Source organism: Leptodactylus fuscus, chromosome 11, assembly GCF_031893055.1.
Source record: "Leptodactylus fuscus isolate aLepFus1 chromosome 11, aLepFus1.hap2, whole genome shotgun sequence".
Classification (NCBI taxonomy): domain Eukaryota; kingdom Metazoa; phylum Chordata; class Amphibia; order Anura; family Leptodactylidae; genus Leptodactylus; species Leptodactylus fuscus.
In genome coordinates, this window is record NC_134275.1 from 14,735,197 (window position 1) to 14,749,426 (window position 14,230).

Consider the following 14,230-nt stretch of genomic DNA (forward strand, 5'->3'; position numbering starts at 1 on the left):
GGTCATCTATAACAACGACGGGCGCAAGCGCTGGAAGTGTCATTAAAACCTTATTTCTGCAATCACTATAGTCATTAATCTAACGCGGGCTCCGAGACATCAAATAAGCTAATAAGAATTAGAAAGCAGCCGACGCACTAATTATGTCTGTAGGACGGTCACATGACCACGGCCAACAATGGGTTGTTATTATTATATACCCCGAAATCAGAAACATCCGCCAAGCCAACACCAATGAGCGACGGCATGACGGGCATTACCTGGCTCCATGTGCGAAATGTTATCGTTAGAGATTCGATCCGCCATAGGAATAAACGGCCGAACACCAAGGGGTTAAGCACATCGAATATTCGGCCGCTTACACGCATTCCTATGGCGGCGAGGTATTCGATCGAATACTACTCACTCTGCTCTAGTTATCGTAACTAGAGATGAGCGAACACTAAAATGTCCGAGGTTCGGAATCCGATTCGAACAGCTGCACACTGTTCGACTGTTCGAACGGATTTCGAACCCCATTATAGTCTATGGGGGGGGGGAAATGCTCGTTTCAGGGGTAGGCAGAATTCGATAAAATTATACTTACCAAGTCCACGAGTGACGGACGGGCTGGATTCTCCTTGAAGTCTTGTCCCGGCGCAGCGCACCCGCAGCGTCTTCCGGCTGGAATTCACTCTGCCTAGGCATCGGGGCCTAGGCAGAGCCGACTGCGCATGCGCGGTCGGCTCTGCCCGGCCCGACGCCTGAGCAGAGCCGACTGCGCATGCGAGGGCATGCCCGCGCATGCGCAGTCGGCTCTGCCTAGGCCAGATGCCTAGGCAGAGTGAATTCCAGCCGGAAAACGCCGCGGGGACGCTGCACGGAGAAGACTTCTAAAGGTAAGAGAAGAACCAGCGTTGATTGGCAATGTATAGCATTCTGCCAATCAACGCTGGTTCTGCATCAAACCTTAAACTTCGAACAGCTAGTAGTGTTCGATCGAGTATGAGTATTTAGAATACCGTAGTATTAGATCGAACACCTACTCGATCAAACACTACTCGCTCATCTCTAATCGTAACATATCAGTGGCGGAGTTTTTATTTGTACTGTGGCAGGACCATGGACTGGCAGGATCGGGCACAAAAGATAGGCCGTAAAAACAGCAACAAACTCAATACATGTAGTTACGAAAGAGTATGGAAGTAAGCCAACGGCTGGATCTGGTTTCTATAAAAGCAGAGCACATGAAGACAGCGCTGACCCGTTACTACTAAACCTCAATTACCAATGAGTTACAGAATGATATGTGGTCTTCATTGGTCACCACATCATAGTCACGTACTGATGGTCTATAGGAGTTCTGGAAGTGATAGAACCGCTCAATCTAAAAATGGAAAGATTTGGAAAGTTAGGCTCTCACCTAGTTCACAGATGACAATAAGAACCCACAACCTAAATACCAATGTACTCATGGACATAAGAGGGTCATGCAACCAAAGACCACCATGTTGCTGATGTAAGTGAATGGAGTTACATTGCAACCACAACGGTGAAAACCCCCCAGCAGTACTCCATCTTTTTGCAACGAAAAAACTCGGATACGGCACTTTTGGGATGACAGTACAATTTCATTCACAGTGAAGGCGTCAAAGGGTAACACGACGATATTGGGTCACACAACAAGAGCTGGGGCCAGATTCCACAGAGCCAATAACTTATAAACAGAGTTACTAATACCATTATCTTATAGGTATGTATTATCACATATGTGTGGTGGTTCCCATCACTGGAGCCGGGACACATAGGTAGTGGTCACAGAGTAGGAGAAGTCTCTGGATCTCCCATTAGTCAATCCAATGAAGAACATTAAGTTCACATGTAAGTCTATGACAGTTTTTTAAGGCTAACATATGTATATTGTGATGGAGCTCCTTCACCTGGGGGAGTATTATGTCCTTGTGTAGACCACCAGCTGGTATAAGAAGCCTTATAGGTAGAAGACTCCCTGGTATGGGGTTTGCAAACTAACTTTCCTCTAGAAGGAAGAACACTTTGTCAACCTGTTGACGGTCTGCGCTTTCGTTTTGGAGGTTTCTCTGATTTAGCTAAAATGCCTTGTCCTGTTCCAAGGCTTGAACATTGACTTATAGGTAGGGTTGAGTGATCGGGATCGGAAAAGATCGGATTCTGATCGGTGATTGAGTAAATTTCACGATCGCGATCCGAATTCCGATCTTTTTAGGTGGGATCGAGGTCAGAGGTTATGTTAGCTAGGTCCCATAGGAATGAATGGATGCAGCTGACACACAGCCTGTGCCGGTGTCCGGCCGCCTAACCGTGCGCGCCGATTACATCCATTCATTCTAATGGGAGACTAGCTAACATCTCTAGTAGCTAACATTTACCTGCACAGATCGCTGGTCCGGTCCCCTCTGGGAGGAGAGACGTAAGTACTGCACTCACGTCTCCCCGCCCTGTACCCGCCCACACTTTCCTAAGCCACAAGCCCCGCCTTCTTCCTAGGTCTGTAACACTAACCTGGGAGGCGGGGACAGTGAGGCGAGAAGAGGAGCGAGAACAGCCGGACCAGACCAGCAGCAGCGATCTCTGCAGGTAAGTGGACACCAGGGGGGACTAAGTAGCCAGAGGATTTTTTTTTTTATCACTACACAGCATGGAGTCTAACAATTAAAGCGTTCAATTTTTAGACTCCATTCTGTGTAGTGAATAGGATCGTTTTTAAAATCCCATTGATTTGCATTAGGATCGGAATTGGGATCAGGATCGGGTTTGAATGGAAAATGATCGGAAATCGGATTTTAAAAACGATCCTGAAATCTCAAGATCGTTTCAACCCCACTTACAGGATAGATCCCACCAATAGGTAGCAGTAGAGAGAGTTTTCTCCCTCCTTGAGAAGTCATTGTGAGGACCTCTATGGCCACAACTGACTCTGCTGTATCCAGTTTTACCGATGTTCTACTTTCCTCCATTAGGCTGCTCATGTCTGTGACCATGTACAAGACGGTAAGGACGACCATAGCGAACAGATGGAGGGACGACATGTGGGACAAGTAATTCATGTCTGCTGTACAGCAGTCACACCATGGTTTGCGCTTTATAGGAGAACAGGCTTTGACTTTGAAGCTCTTCAGAAGGATGGCACAAAGTTTGCATAAATTAATGTGCCAAAGGGGTGTAATTGGCAAAATGCTAATTTTTTGATATTTGTCAGTAGTGTTTTTCTCTCATAGTTACACACGTGCATATACACATTCCTAACAGGCTTAGCAATGCGGAAAAACACTAATGTGAACTCATCTGATAGCATGTATGATCGCCTACTAGACTCGGAACTGGCTTGTCAATGATGGACGTCTTAGTGACAAAGGATACATGTAGGATTCCCGCAGTGCTTTTTTGCTGTGCTCCAGATCCGCACACTTTAGCCTTCGACCAAGCACTCTTTTAGATTGCCCAACTCCCCCATACACATATGCTGTATATGTTGTGAACAGAAAGAGGGGAAAAAGCCACTTCCAGGAACCTCTTATTGTCCCAAGAACCAGAGGATTGGACAGATGAAACCCACCTGCCCCATCCTTGTTTCACTGAAACCAGTAGCTCTGGTCTACACCTAATGTATGGGGCCAGCTGCAGGTGCCGGAGTCATTCAATGGGACTAATCCTTGGCAAAATATAAAGCAAGCTACAAATGTGTCCACCCTTATGTTGGCTTGAATCTAGATTCACCGTCTCATAAAACCAATTCAATACCATAGAGTGACAGATACACAAAACCCCTTGACAAGCTAAAATTCACAACACAATCCTCGGATGGCCAAACCTGGATATCAACTGGATAGGCATCTTGTGATGGACTAAATGTGGGTGTTCTCGTTGCACACATACACAGTCCAGTCATATTAATGTCACCACCGTCAACGTTAACTAACCAATCGCAGAAGGCGCGTGTCATCAGCCATCTGGGTGCACTCATCATTGTGGAAGGCACGATGGATCAGCACAAGTATGCACCTATCCTTGCGGACCATGTTCGCCCCTACATGTGAATTGTATTTCCTCAGGATGATGGCATCTACCAGCAGGACAATGCGACGTGTCATAAAGCTCGCAGTGTACGTGCGTGGTTGGAGGAGTGCCAGGATGAGTTTACCGTACTCCCTTGGCCAGCAAATTCCCCGGACTTGAACCCAATAGAGAACCTGTGAGACCACCTCGATCGGGTTGTTCGCGCCATGGATGCTCAACCACGTAACCTAGCACAGCTGGCCACGGCACTGGAGTCGGCATGGCTCAACATCCCAGTGACATCATCACAACATCCCCTCTCTTCCTGCACGTCCGCTCTGCCAAAGGGGGCTGTTCTGGATTTTGGCAGGTAGCCACATTAATGTGACTGGACTGTGTATATGAACACGTCCAGCAGGAAGGATACATCATTACTTATTTCGGTTTATACCCTGCACATAAAATTTCCTACGTCATGCATTGGACAAGTAAGTTGGATAAGTATCCACATCAAATACAACGCATGAACAGGGCCTACAAATGGTGGAATGACAATTTCCGAGCGGCCGCATCTGTATACAGGCACGTGAACCCCTATGTTTGTTTTTGTCCTCATTCACAACAATGCATAGTAACTACATGACTTCATCCTACTCACAACCGGGAAGTCCTGGCCTGTTACGATGACAGGAGACTCTCGCTCGCATCCCTATTAGTCACAGGGACATACTAGCTCGGTGTATTTTCCAGATGTTCGGGTCATTTGCAGGCAGCTGTACGTCACAGACTTTTCAGCTCGCTCGGGGACCTCTATGGAGCAGCCACATTGATATCTGGGAGAGCGTAATGGTTATAAATGTCAGAAGCGAGAGATTGTATACTGGGGAAGAGGAATTAGACACGGGAGACAGATAGGATGCTCCGTTGTTTAAATGACTGAGCCTGGAGGAATTCGATATGGTTTCTTACATTTTCCTTGACTATTTGACGTGCTACTCTCTGGGGCACGCACTCGCTGCCAATAAAATCAGGTGTAAAGTAATGTTTAACTTACAGCATTACATACATTATTACATGTGTCCGCCACCACGAGCTGACGTCAGCGGACCATCCCCCCCCCTTACTAATACACTTTCTAGCCTATTTTTTTCTCGCCGTCCACTAAATTAATTTTACAACCCGAGCCAGCTAATAATGAGCAGATGGAAAGGACCCGATAGCCCAGATCTGTAATGTTTTTAGGAAGTCGTTTTCTCCACAACAGATGATGTATGGCTCACAATTTGTGAAACGCTCGCTGTCATAATGTAAGATCAACAAACGCAAATCTTATATATGTTCTGCACATCCCTGCCAAGACGCCAGCAATTACAAGTGACAAATACTCCCTGGCAAAGATATCAAGTGTGCAGAATGGTGTTATATGTGAGGGATAATGAGAGACATATGATCTAAGATGCTTGGCTGATCTACGGTAACAGCGCATGAATAATAGTCATAGAAATTGTACGTTTAGTTCCGTCATTAACTGCACCCAAGTTAAAGGGATTGTCCAGGACTATGACATTTATGGCCTGTCTCTAGGTTACGCTATCAATGTTTGGTAGGTTATGGTCCAAGACTATAATGGGGCCGTCACTTACCATGTGCTATCTATAATACTGGTGTTTGGTTTGGGCCCCTCCAAGCTCCAGGGCCTTGTAGCAATTGCTACCATTGCACCCCCCAAACTGCAGCTCTAATGTCCATTACCCCATAACCTTTGGCTACTTCATCAAAGATTTAGTTTGATCGATGGAGAATAATATTTATATTTTTTTCATACTGAATATGATCCAATGGGTTCAGCAGTCCCAGGGCCCAATTCACCCCGTGTCCTCATCACCTAACTAGACATACATGTAGATTGCTTAATAATGTCTTCTGTGATTGTCGACTACAAAAGATAGATAAGGTATGTTAAAATTTTGACTGAGGCCTGGTTCACATCTGCGTTCGGTATTCTGTTCAGATCCCCCCAAACCGAATACCAAATGCATTAAAAAGTGGTGAGGAATGAAAGCACATGGACCCCTTAGACTATAATGGGGTCCGTGTGTTTTCCGCGAGGTGTCCGCACTAGTCATGTCAGTACTTTTCTCTTCGCATGATTTGTGCGGACACCGCGTGGAAAACACACCGACCCCATTATAGTCTATGGGGTCCTTGCTCTTTCATCGTTCACCGCTTTTTGAGGCGTTCGGTATTCCAAGGGGACTTCCCGAACTTAATAATGAACGCAGATGTGAACCACGCCTAAGATGGTGTTTCATTTAATTACAGACTTCAGGCCCCCATGCACATTACAAGAAAGTCGTCCAATCCTACCAATTTAGCAAGACCAGACTTGTATGTGGTATGTGTATGGGGCTGCTCAGCTTTCCTGAAGGAAAGGAGGGTCGGGCATGTTGAATTTCAATGTCTGATCCTTTTGTTCTCTTAGGAAATAAGGCCTCGTTCACATCTGCGTTGGTAGTCCGTCCGGTGGAGTCCACATGAGGACCCCCAAACGGAATACCGAACGCAACTGTAAGTGGTGTGCCAGTGAAAGCACATGGACCCATAGACTATAATGAGGTCTGTGTGCTTGCCGTGAGCTGTCCGCACAAATCATGCAGGCAGAAAAGTAGATTGTGAACTACTTTCCTGTCCGCATGATCCCTGCGGCGATCTGGTGGCAAGCACACGGACCCCATTATAGTCTATGGGGTCCGTGTGCTTTCACTGCACAGCGCTTGCAGTTGCGTTCGGTATTCCATTTGGGGGGGCCTCAAGTGGACTCCCCCGGACGGACTACCAACGCAGATGAAGGGTCATCCACCATTGGAGGTGTTTGGTGCTGCCTTACTACCCTCTCCCTATTCAGGACAGGGCTGACGCTATTTATGGGATATTGGTACACTTCATTGCAAATTGTAAGTTTTGGTTATCTTAAATACTTTTTTTTTTACATTGTTGTCCATTCTCTGTAAATGAGTCCTGTGACACCCACAGATATGCCAATACTGAGATCTATACTCTCCACCTACAGTATTGTGTTCTGCAAATCAGATGTGAGTGATTCACAAGGACACTGGGTTACACTTCACTCCTCAAAATCACATGGAATTAATAAGAGAACCCATGGGCCACCTATATGACATGACCATGTAAATCCATAGATTGGTCACGTCACGGTTTATTGGCAATTATACCACAGAAGGAAACGGGGATGTAAAATGAAAGAGCATGGAAAACTGCTTAATAGGCAAGAAATGCTTACGGACCGCGGACAAGCCAGAGGCGGACGGGGATTTGGGGAATATATCATTTCCACCAACATTTTCAGAAAAAAAACGAGGAAAACGATCGACCTTCCTCTTTCTTCCATCTAGTGGGGCCTTTAAATAGTTACATAAAATTCCTCTAGGAAATTATGTTCATTTTCACTTGTGTAGAATTCCCCTAGAAATTATCGCAGATGTGTAATTGTCGAACATGTTTAAGCTGCCAAAACAGAACAGCCACATTCCTATGTGGTAACAGAGGATGCATTAAAAGATTCTGTATTGTGTTACATGTGCAACATACAAGAATGGAACACAGACCTAATCCTGTTACTTCTGGCACGACTGGACTAGGAACCAAAATCGTGGCTAGAACTAGTGTATGTGTATCACTCGGAAAATTGTGTGACAAATTGTGTCAATGGGTTGTACTCATTTCTCCTCTACCGCTCTATGAATCGTTCCGATTCCGAATTACTACTCTAACGTAATGTTATGATGTCCTTAATATGTGAACAATCTCTTACTTATCCACATATATGGCTACTTTCTCCAGCCCCCTCCCTCCCTCCCGTTCTAAATTCTCTGCTAGATCTGTCTTGGTAGGCGAGATGGACTGTCAGCTCACAGAGGGATCGGACTGCATGCATACAAAAGTGCAAGGAGAGAGAAGGGCGGAGGAGAAGAAGCTGAAGGAGGGAGAAGCTGCAAGAAACAATTAGACCTGCTGCTGCAATAGTAAGTGTTTTATTGTCTCATACTTACTTGAGCTAAATTGCTAAATTGCTCAGACCTGCTTCATAATGTCCTCCATTCTACCGCTAGCTCGGGTGAAACGGAGAAGAAAACGACTAAAAATACATGAGTCATTTAACAGAAAGAAATACTGTTAACTCTCACACATACGGGGCAACATATCTAGAAAAGAGATGTAAAACATCCGGAATACTTTACAATAACCTGACCTTACTCCACTAAGGCCGGGATCACACAGGGTTTTTTGGTCCAGAACCGTTCCGATCCAAAATACGGGTAGGTGTGACTGGATGTCGGTGCAGTGCACCGGTATCCAGTCGTGCACTCCACTCCGGATTAGGCCCAAATGAACGGGCCTAGTTGGGAGTGTCTTCAGGCAGATTCGCGAGACAAATTGGCCTGAAGACTGAGCATGTCCGTTCTTTTTTCCGGGAGCCGGAAACAAACGGCTCCCATTGATTTCAACGGAAGCCATCTTTTTGGACGGGATTTTGAGGCGGCCACGGCCAAAATATCCCATGTGAACTCAGCCTAATACTCCAGCCCTCGGAATTCTACTCCCCTTATGGGGTACAGGTTTTTTCCCACCAATTTGTTATTGAATATTGCCCTTGTATTTTGCCATGAACTTCCATTGTTACCTTTCACTTTCCCTAAAGTAAAAAATAACTTAAAGGTAACTTAGGGGACGTCTATCACCTCTCAAAGGATTGTCAGCCATCGCCATTCATACACAAAGCTTGAGCTGGTCTTCCATTTGGTGAACGGAAAAAGTAATTCATGGTGAATGAATATATAGAATGAGGTTTACATGTCGGGATAGGCAACACGCTGAACTAGACGTGTGATATGAAGACGTGACTCACTTAGGGGGCATTCACATGGAGGAAGTTGGTGCTGATTCTGGCATGATAACTCGGAAATAAAGTCTCCCATTGACTTCAGTGGGTTCCATTTTGCACAAGGAACCCATTGAACTCAATGGGAAAAAAAAGCCTCCCATTGATTTCATGGGATTCTGAGCAAGTTATCGCCCCAGAATCAGCACCTACTTCCTCCATGTGAATTCCCTCTTACTCAATGATGGTCCCAGGTTGCGTAGGTAAGTGCATTAGAGCCATGATAATCACATTGTAACCTCTGACATCTAAGTCTCACTTGGCGCCAAGGACATGATGCTATACGCCCCTCCATAAATACCATATATTATTTAAGTCATCTTCCATTAGATCTCCCATTCTCTAATACATATTTATTTCTGTACATGTGACAACTTAAAAGGTTTAGTTCTATGTTTTTTTTGCACATTCTGTTAATATTTGTGGCTTATGATGCCTTTTGCTTTAACCAGTGATTACGGGATTTCTCCTGAAAATAGAAACATCATTATGACATCTACACAGGCTATGACTACTCATTGAATCGCCTTTCTAAATGTAACCCTGGCTTGATGACATTAAAATATAGTTAGTTTTTTTTGTTTTTTTTTTGTTCACCTTAGAAATACGGCTGCCATTTGGCCATAAGCTGTTGGATATTTGGGCCAGCTCTCAATCAGCATGACCAAGAATACATTCAGGGCAGCACTAAAGCACTTAGCATCAACCACAAGTAAGGCTCACTGGTAGTTACCAGCGGGCACAACCCACTCTACCCATGGAGTGCCATGTTTTACTTGGCCAGGCATTCGTTCCACTTTTGCACTCTTCATAATGATACTGGACCACCCCAATCTGACTCTGCCTAACGTTGCCTCTGCATAACACAAGCATCATTTCAAGGCCACTGACACAGAACCCTTCTCAAAGTTGTGTCTCACGGCCCTCTAACCCAAAGGACTCATTTTGTTTTCACCATGCTGTGTCATGGTTTAACTGCTGCTGAGGGCGATCTCCCAGTGCCTCTGGGTCATAGAAAAGGGCACACCCTTTAGAAGAACTTATTCCAATCTTCTGAGTTTTCAGAAAGCACTTCCACGTGTTCACTCTTCACGTGCCGATGTCTCATCCATGCCAGGCATGGCTTCCAAGCTCACCCCATTTTGCACAGCCGAAAAGGAGGCCATGGTGTGGAGCAACATAAGCACCAGCACGCACAGCTTTAGTCTCGTGTTTCCGAGGCGGGATCCCGCTGAGACCGGCAGCAGAGATGGTTTGTGATGATGATGGTAAGGATGCAAGTGATGGTGCCGATGGTGAGGGTGCTGGTGGTGGCGACTGCGGTGTTGGTAATACATAGATTGGGAGTTCAAAGATTTGGTAGATGTGTTGTGGGTGCTGCTCCCCGGGGTGTTGCAGGAATGCCATCGGACATCACAACAAACCGCATCTGTGTTAGACATATGGTTTTCTAGCAAATCTGTGAAAACAAAACATATTAAAACACATTAACTACAGAGAACAGTTAGCTCTGACTATGTGTATTAATAGTGGCCAACAGGGTTAGGCCGGGGTTTTACATAAATTGGCCATTAAATTTAGCAAGACTGTGTGAAACGCCTAAACTCCTGCTATACATCTTGTAGTTGTCTACATCTGCCATTCATTCATAGGTGTCAAAGACTGTCCAGTTCAGGGGCATTCCCACGGAGTAACACGGCGCTGATTCTTGCACAATAACTCGCATAAGAATCAGCGCTGCAAAACAGAAACCCACTGACTTCAATGGGTTCCGTTTAACGTGCGTAACACATTGCAATCAACGGGAGGCTTTTTAACCCATTCATTTCAATGTGTTACGTGCGTTAAACGGAACCCATTGACGTCTATGGGATTTTGTTTTGCAGCGCTGATTCTTACGTGAGTTATCGTGCAAGAATCGTGTGAATGCCCCCTTAAGGACACATGCAGGCATATGCAATAAATGTAGAAGCCAAGCATTATGTAAAGCTACCCTACCATGCCATAAATTGTAAGTAGTATTTAATAATATGCACATCTAACCCAATTTTATCAAATTTTTTTAGACATATCGGTTTAAGGCTAAAGCCCTCCGTTGCAAAAATGTAGCGTTTTTGCCGCTATGGAAAAAAAAATGCTGTGTTTTACAGTACCTGCAAAGTGATTTGGGCAAATTTCCATCCAGACATTGCGGAAAAAAAAGTGTCTTTTTAAAAAATCTCAACATATCAATTATATCTGCTTCAAAACACAGCAAAATCTGCAACAAAAAAATTCTGTGTGGGGCCTCAGATGTAATGAGGACCTTCAATCCCTTCCACTAACTTTTTGCATCCGTCAATATTTGATACCCACTGATTCTGCTGGAGTAGAATTAATGCTCTAGCTCCCACCTTTCCTGAGTGCAGTTAGTTTTATCACCAGATATGCTAGACTCTTTACTGTCAGGTGGGCAGTCCAGGGCTTCAGAAGACAATCTAGGACTGCCCACATGACAGTACAGAGCCTGATTGACATATTGGGTTCTGAAAATAAGAGCACCAATTACTCAGGACAAACAGGAGCTAGACAAAAAAATTCAACAACAACGGAATCAGTGTAGCGGTGCCTATAGAAGTATGGGGTCAGGGGATAATCATACACATTAGGGAGAGTGTGTGCCTACATAGGCAGTACGGAGACTTACAAGTCATTCCTGCTCCGCTAGGGATTCTGGGTAAAAAAATATGCAAATCTATTCTCCAGGATGTAATTAGGAAAACAGTGCCTCTGTATGCCGCCCTCTAGAGGGCAGCCTCCTTAACATCATGCATGACTCAGTTAATAAGCCTACTGTCATGACGCGGATTTAATTGCCAAATTAGTATTTCTATTCCAAAAGGAACAGATTCCCAGCTATGGACAGCGCTGTTTCGGTCTTTTGGACCTCCTCAGCATAGGGCAGGGATACTGATTTGGCAGAGTAAGAGACTATAGACCAGGGTCAGGGGATAATCGTACACATCAGGGAGAGTGTATAGAAGGATGCAAAGATTTGGAGCTGCTGTAGGTGGCGAGTAGTCCCGTTAATGCACCAAATAAGCCGAGTTTGTTGCCAATTTTTCAAAAAGTCAGCCAAATCCAAAATTTGGGAGGTTTACCAAAACGTGATACTCACCTCTCCTGGCCTCTGCTTTAAGAGATCCCACAGCAGAACACCAAACGAAACGGCAGGGCAAACCTTGCAAATATTTGAGATATGAGTTTTGCAAGGGTTTGCCCCAAACTAGCACCAGATAACATCTACCGTAGATAATACAGAGCAGTGATCTATATGTTTATCTCAAGGCTGCGACTGGACAATTTAAACATTTTCTATGTACACAACTAATCAAGAATGGGTTTATGTAAATATTCACATGGATGGGGATAAAATTCATGAGAGGACTGGTAGTAATTGTCTTCTTGTGGAGCGAAGGGAAAGAAATAGCAAAATCCCCAGCAGAGGAGATGAGGCCCAGTCTACGGAGCTGTAACAGTTATTCTATGCAGGCCCCAGCACTGAAAGGGTCAAACAGATGTTTGACCTTTGGAAATTTGAGGACTGGATGTAAATGATGAGCTGAGGACGACAGTGTTCCTTTAAAAGTCAGAAGAAATACCTGGGTTAACTCCAGGGAGTGTTTGTAGATGTACAGAACAGATATGAGTGCGACGGGAGGATATGGATAGTGCACGGAAAGTGACACCAAATCTACAAGTCCCCATAGACCTAAACAGTATAACAGTGAGGTACGAGCCACAAGGCCATCTACTCTATGACATATCAAATGGAAAGGTTTTTGTTTCAGTGCAAAATGACTTCTAAAGCTAAACAAATAAAGCGATAAATATTCTGTGATTGTTTTTGATTCCGCTTCGGCCTCCTGATCCTAGTAAGTCCCATTGTATACGGTTACATCTGGTAGACATCAGATGACATCAGTTTAGTGCTGATGTTTCTCAGAAATCTTCTCGGCTTCAGGCTCGTTTCAGACCACCATAAAATGACTGCAATTTAGGGTCCGTATGACTGATGAATATCTTAACCATCGTGCGGTTCTTCTGGGCAGAACTGGGTCATTATTACGTGTAAGGTCAGGAGAACTAAGATTCTAGAGTGACGTCAAAATATGGACTATAAAATGCAGCACAGTCTAAGGCTGAGTTCAGATGGGGTTTTTGGTATGGAATATGACGCGGAGGCCGCTTTAGATTCCGGACCGAAAAAACGGCTAGCCGCACCTGGAAGCCGGTGTAGTGTATACAGTGCACCGCAATCCAGTCGTGGCATTCCGCTTTGATGAATGGGCCTCGGGAGGTGTCACGAGGCAGATGTCCGCAGCTGAATGAGCCTTGGAATCTGCCTGAAGAAAGCTAGTAAGCTAGTGGTCTACATAGACCGCTATTGTGAGGGGGCAGATTATGGCGTGGAAATGACCGTCTCCCATAGATCCCAATGGGAGGCGTTTTTTTCAGCAGGATTTTTGATGCAGATTCTAAGTCAAAATCCCGACCAAAAAACCCCATCTGAACTCAGCCTAAAGGTATGGAAAAGGTGGTGAAAACCTCCGCCGTGTGAACTTTACACGTGGCTAGCCACGACGGGATGCCGATGCAGCATTGGCTTTCCATCGCGGCATCCCCCAAATGAATGGGCCTAAACAGGAGCATGTCCGAGCCACGGACGCAATAGCTGGAAAAAAAAAGCGAGCAGTTCCCATAGGAGTTAATGGGAGCCACTTTTGCAGGCAGATTTTGAGGCGGATTCCACGTCAAAATCCGCCTGCAAAAAACTCCATGTGAACATACCCTAAGTGTAATGAACACCAAAGTCTATATGAGCCTAAGGCTAGGTTCACCCCTGCGCCTGGATTCCGTTCGGGATTTCCAGTCCCGAATCTGCATAAAAAATGCAGAGAGGAAAGTTTTGCAAGTGGGACTTTTCGGATGGAAACCTGGCAGACCTCATTATAGTATATATGGGGTCCACATGTCTCCACAGGTAACTGCTTTTGAAGCCATGTGTGCAAAACTAAGTACATTTCCAGCCTTGGACTTGACCACCGGTGAATCCCCTGTTGACCCAGCTCACCATTGCATGGAAAATGGACAGTCACTGTTTCCGTGAATATATATATACTCATTGTACAACATCTCAACCAGGTTACGCATCAGTATAATAGACCAGCTAGATTATTTAAGAAACCATCCGGTTTATTTTTACCGTAGACCCAA

The 14,230-nt window shown here is 45.0% G+C and overlaps 1 protein-coding gene across 1 annotated transcript in view; it reads right to left on the reverse strand.

The window, feature by feature from the left end:
- Nucleotides 1–9,211: 9,211 nt before the first annotated feature.
- NALF2 (NALCN channel auxiliary factor 2) overlaps nucleotides 9,212–14,230 on the reverse strand; it is a 114,452-nt gene continuing 109,433 nt past the window's right edge. The window contains exon 3 of the mRNA XM_075259849.1: nucleotides 9,212–10,433. Coding sequence (XP_075115950.1) covers nucleotides 10,057–10,433 — 377 coding nt within the window. The 3' untranslated portion in view covers nucleotides 9,212–10,056. The remainder of the gene's footprint in view (nucleotides 10,434–14,230) is intronic.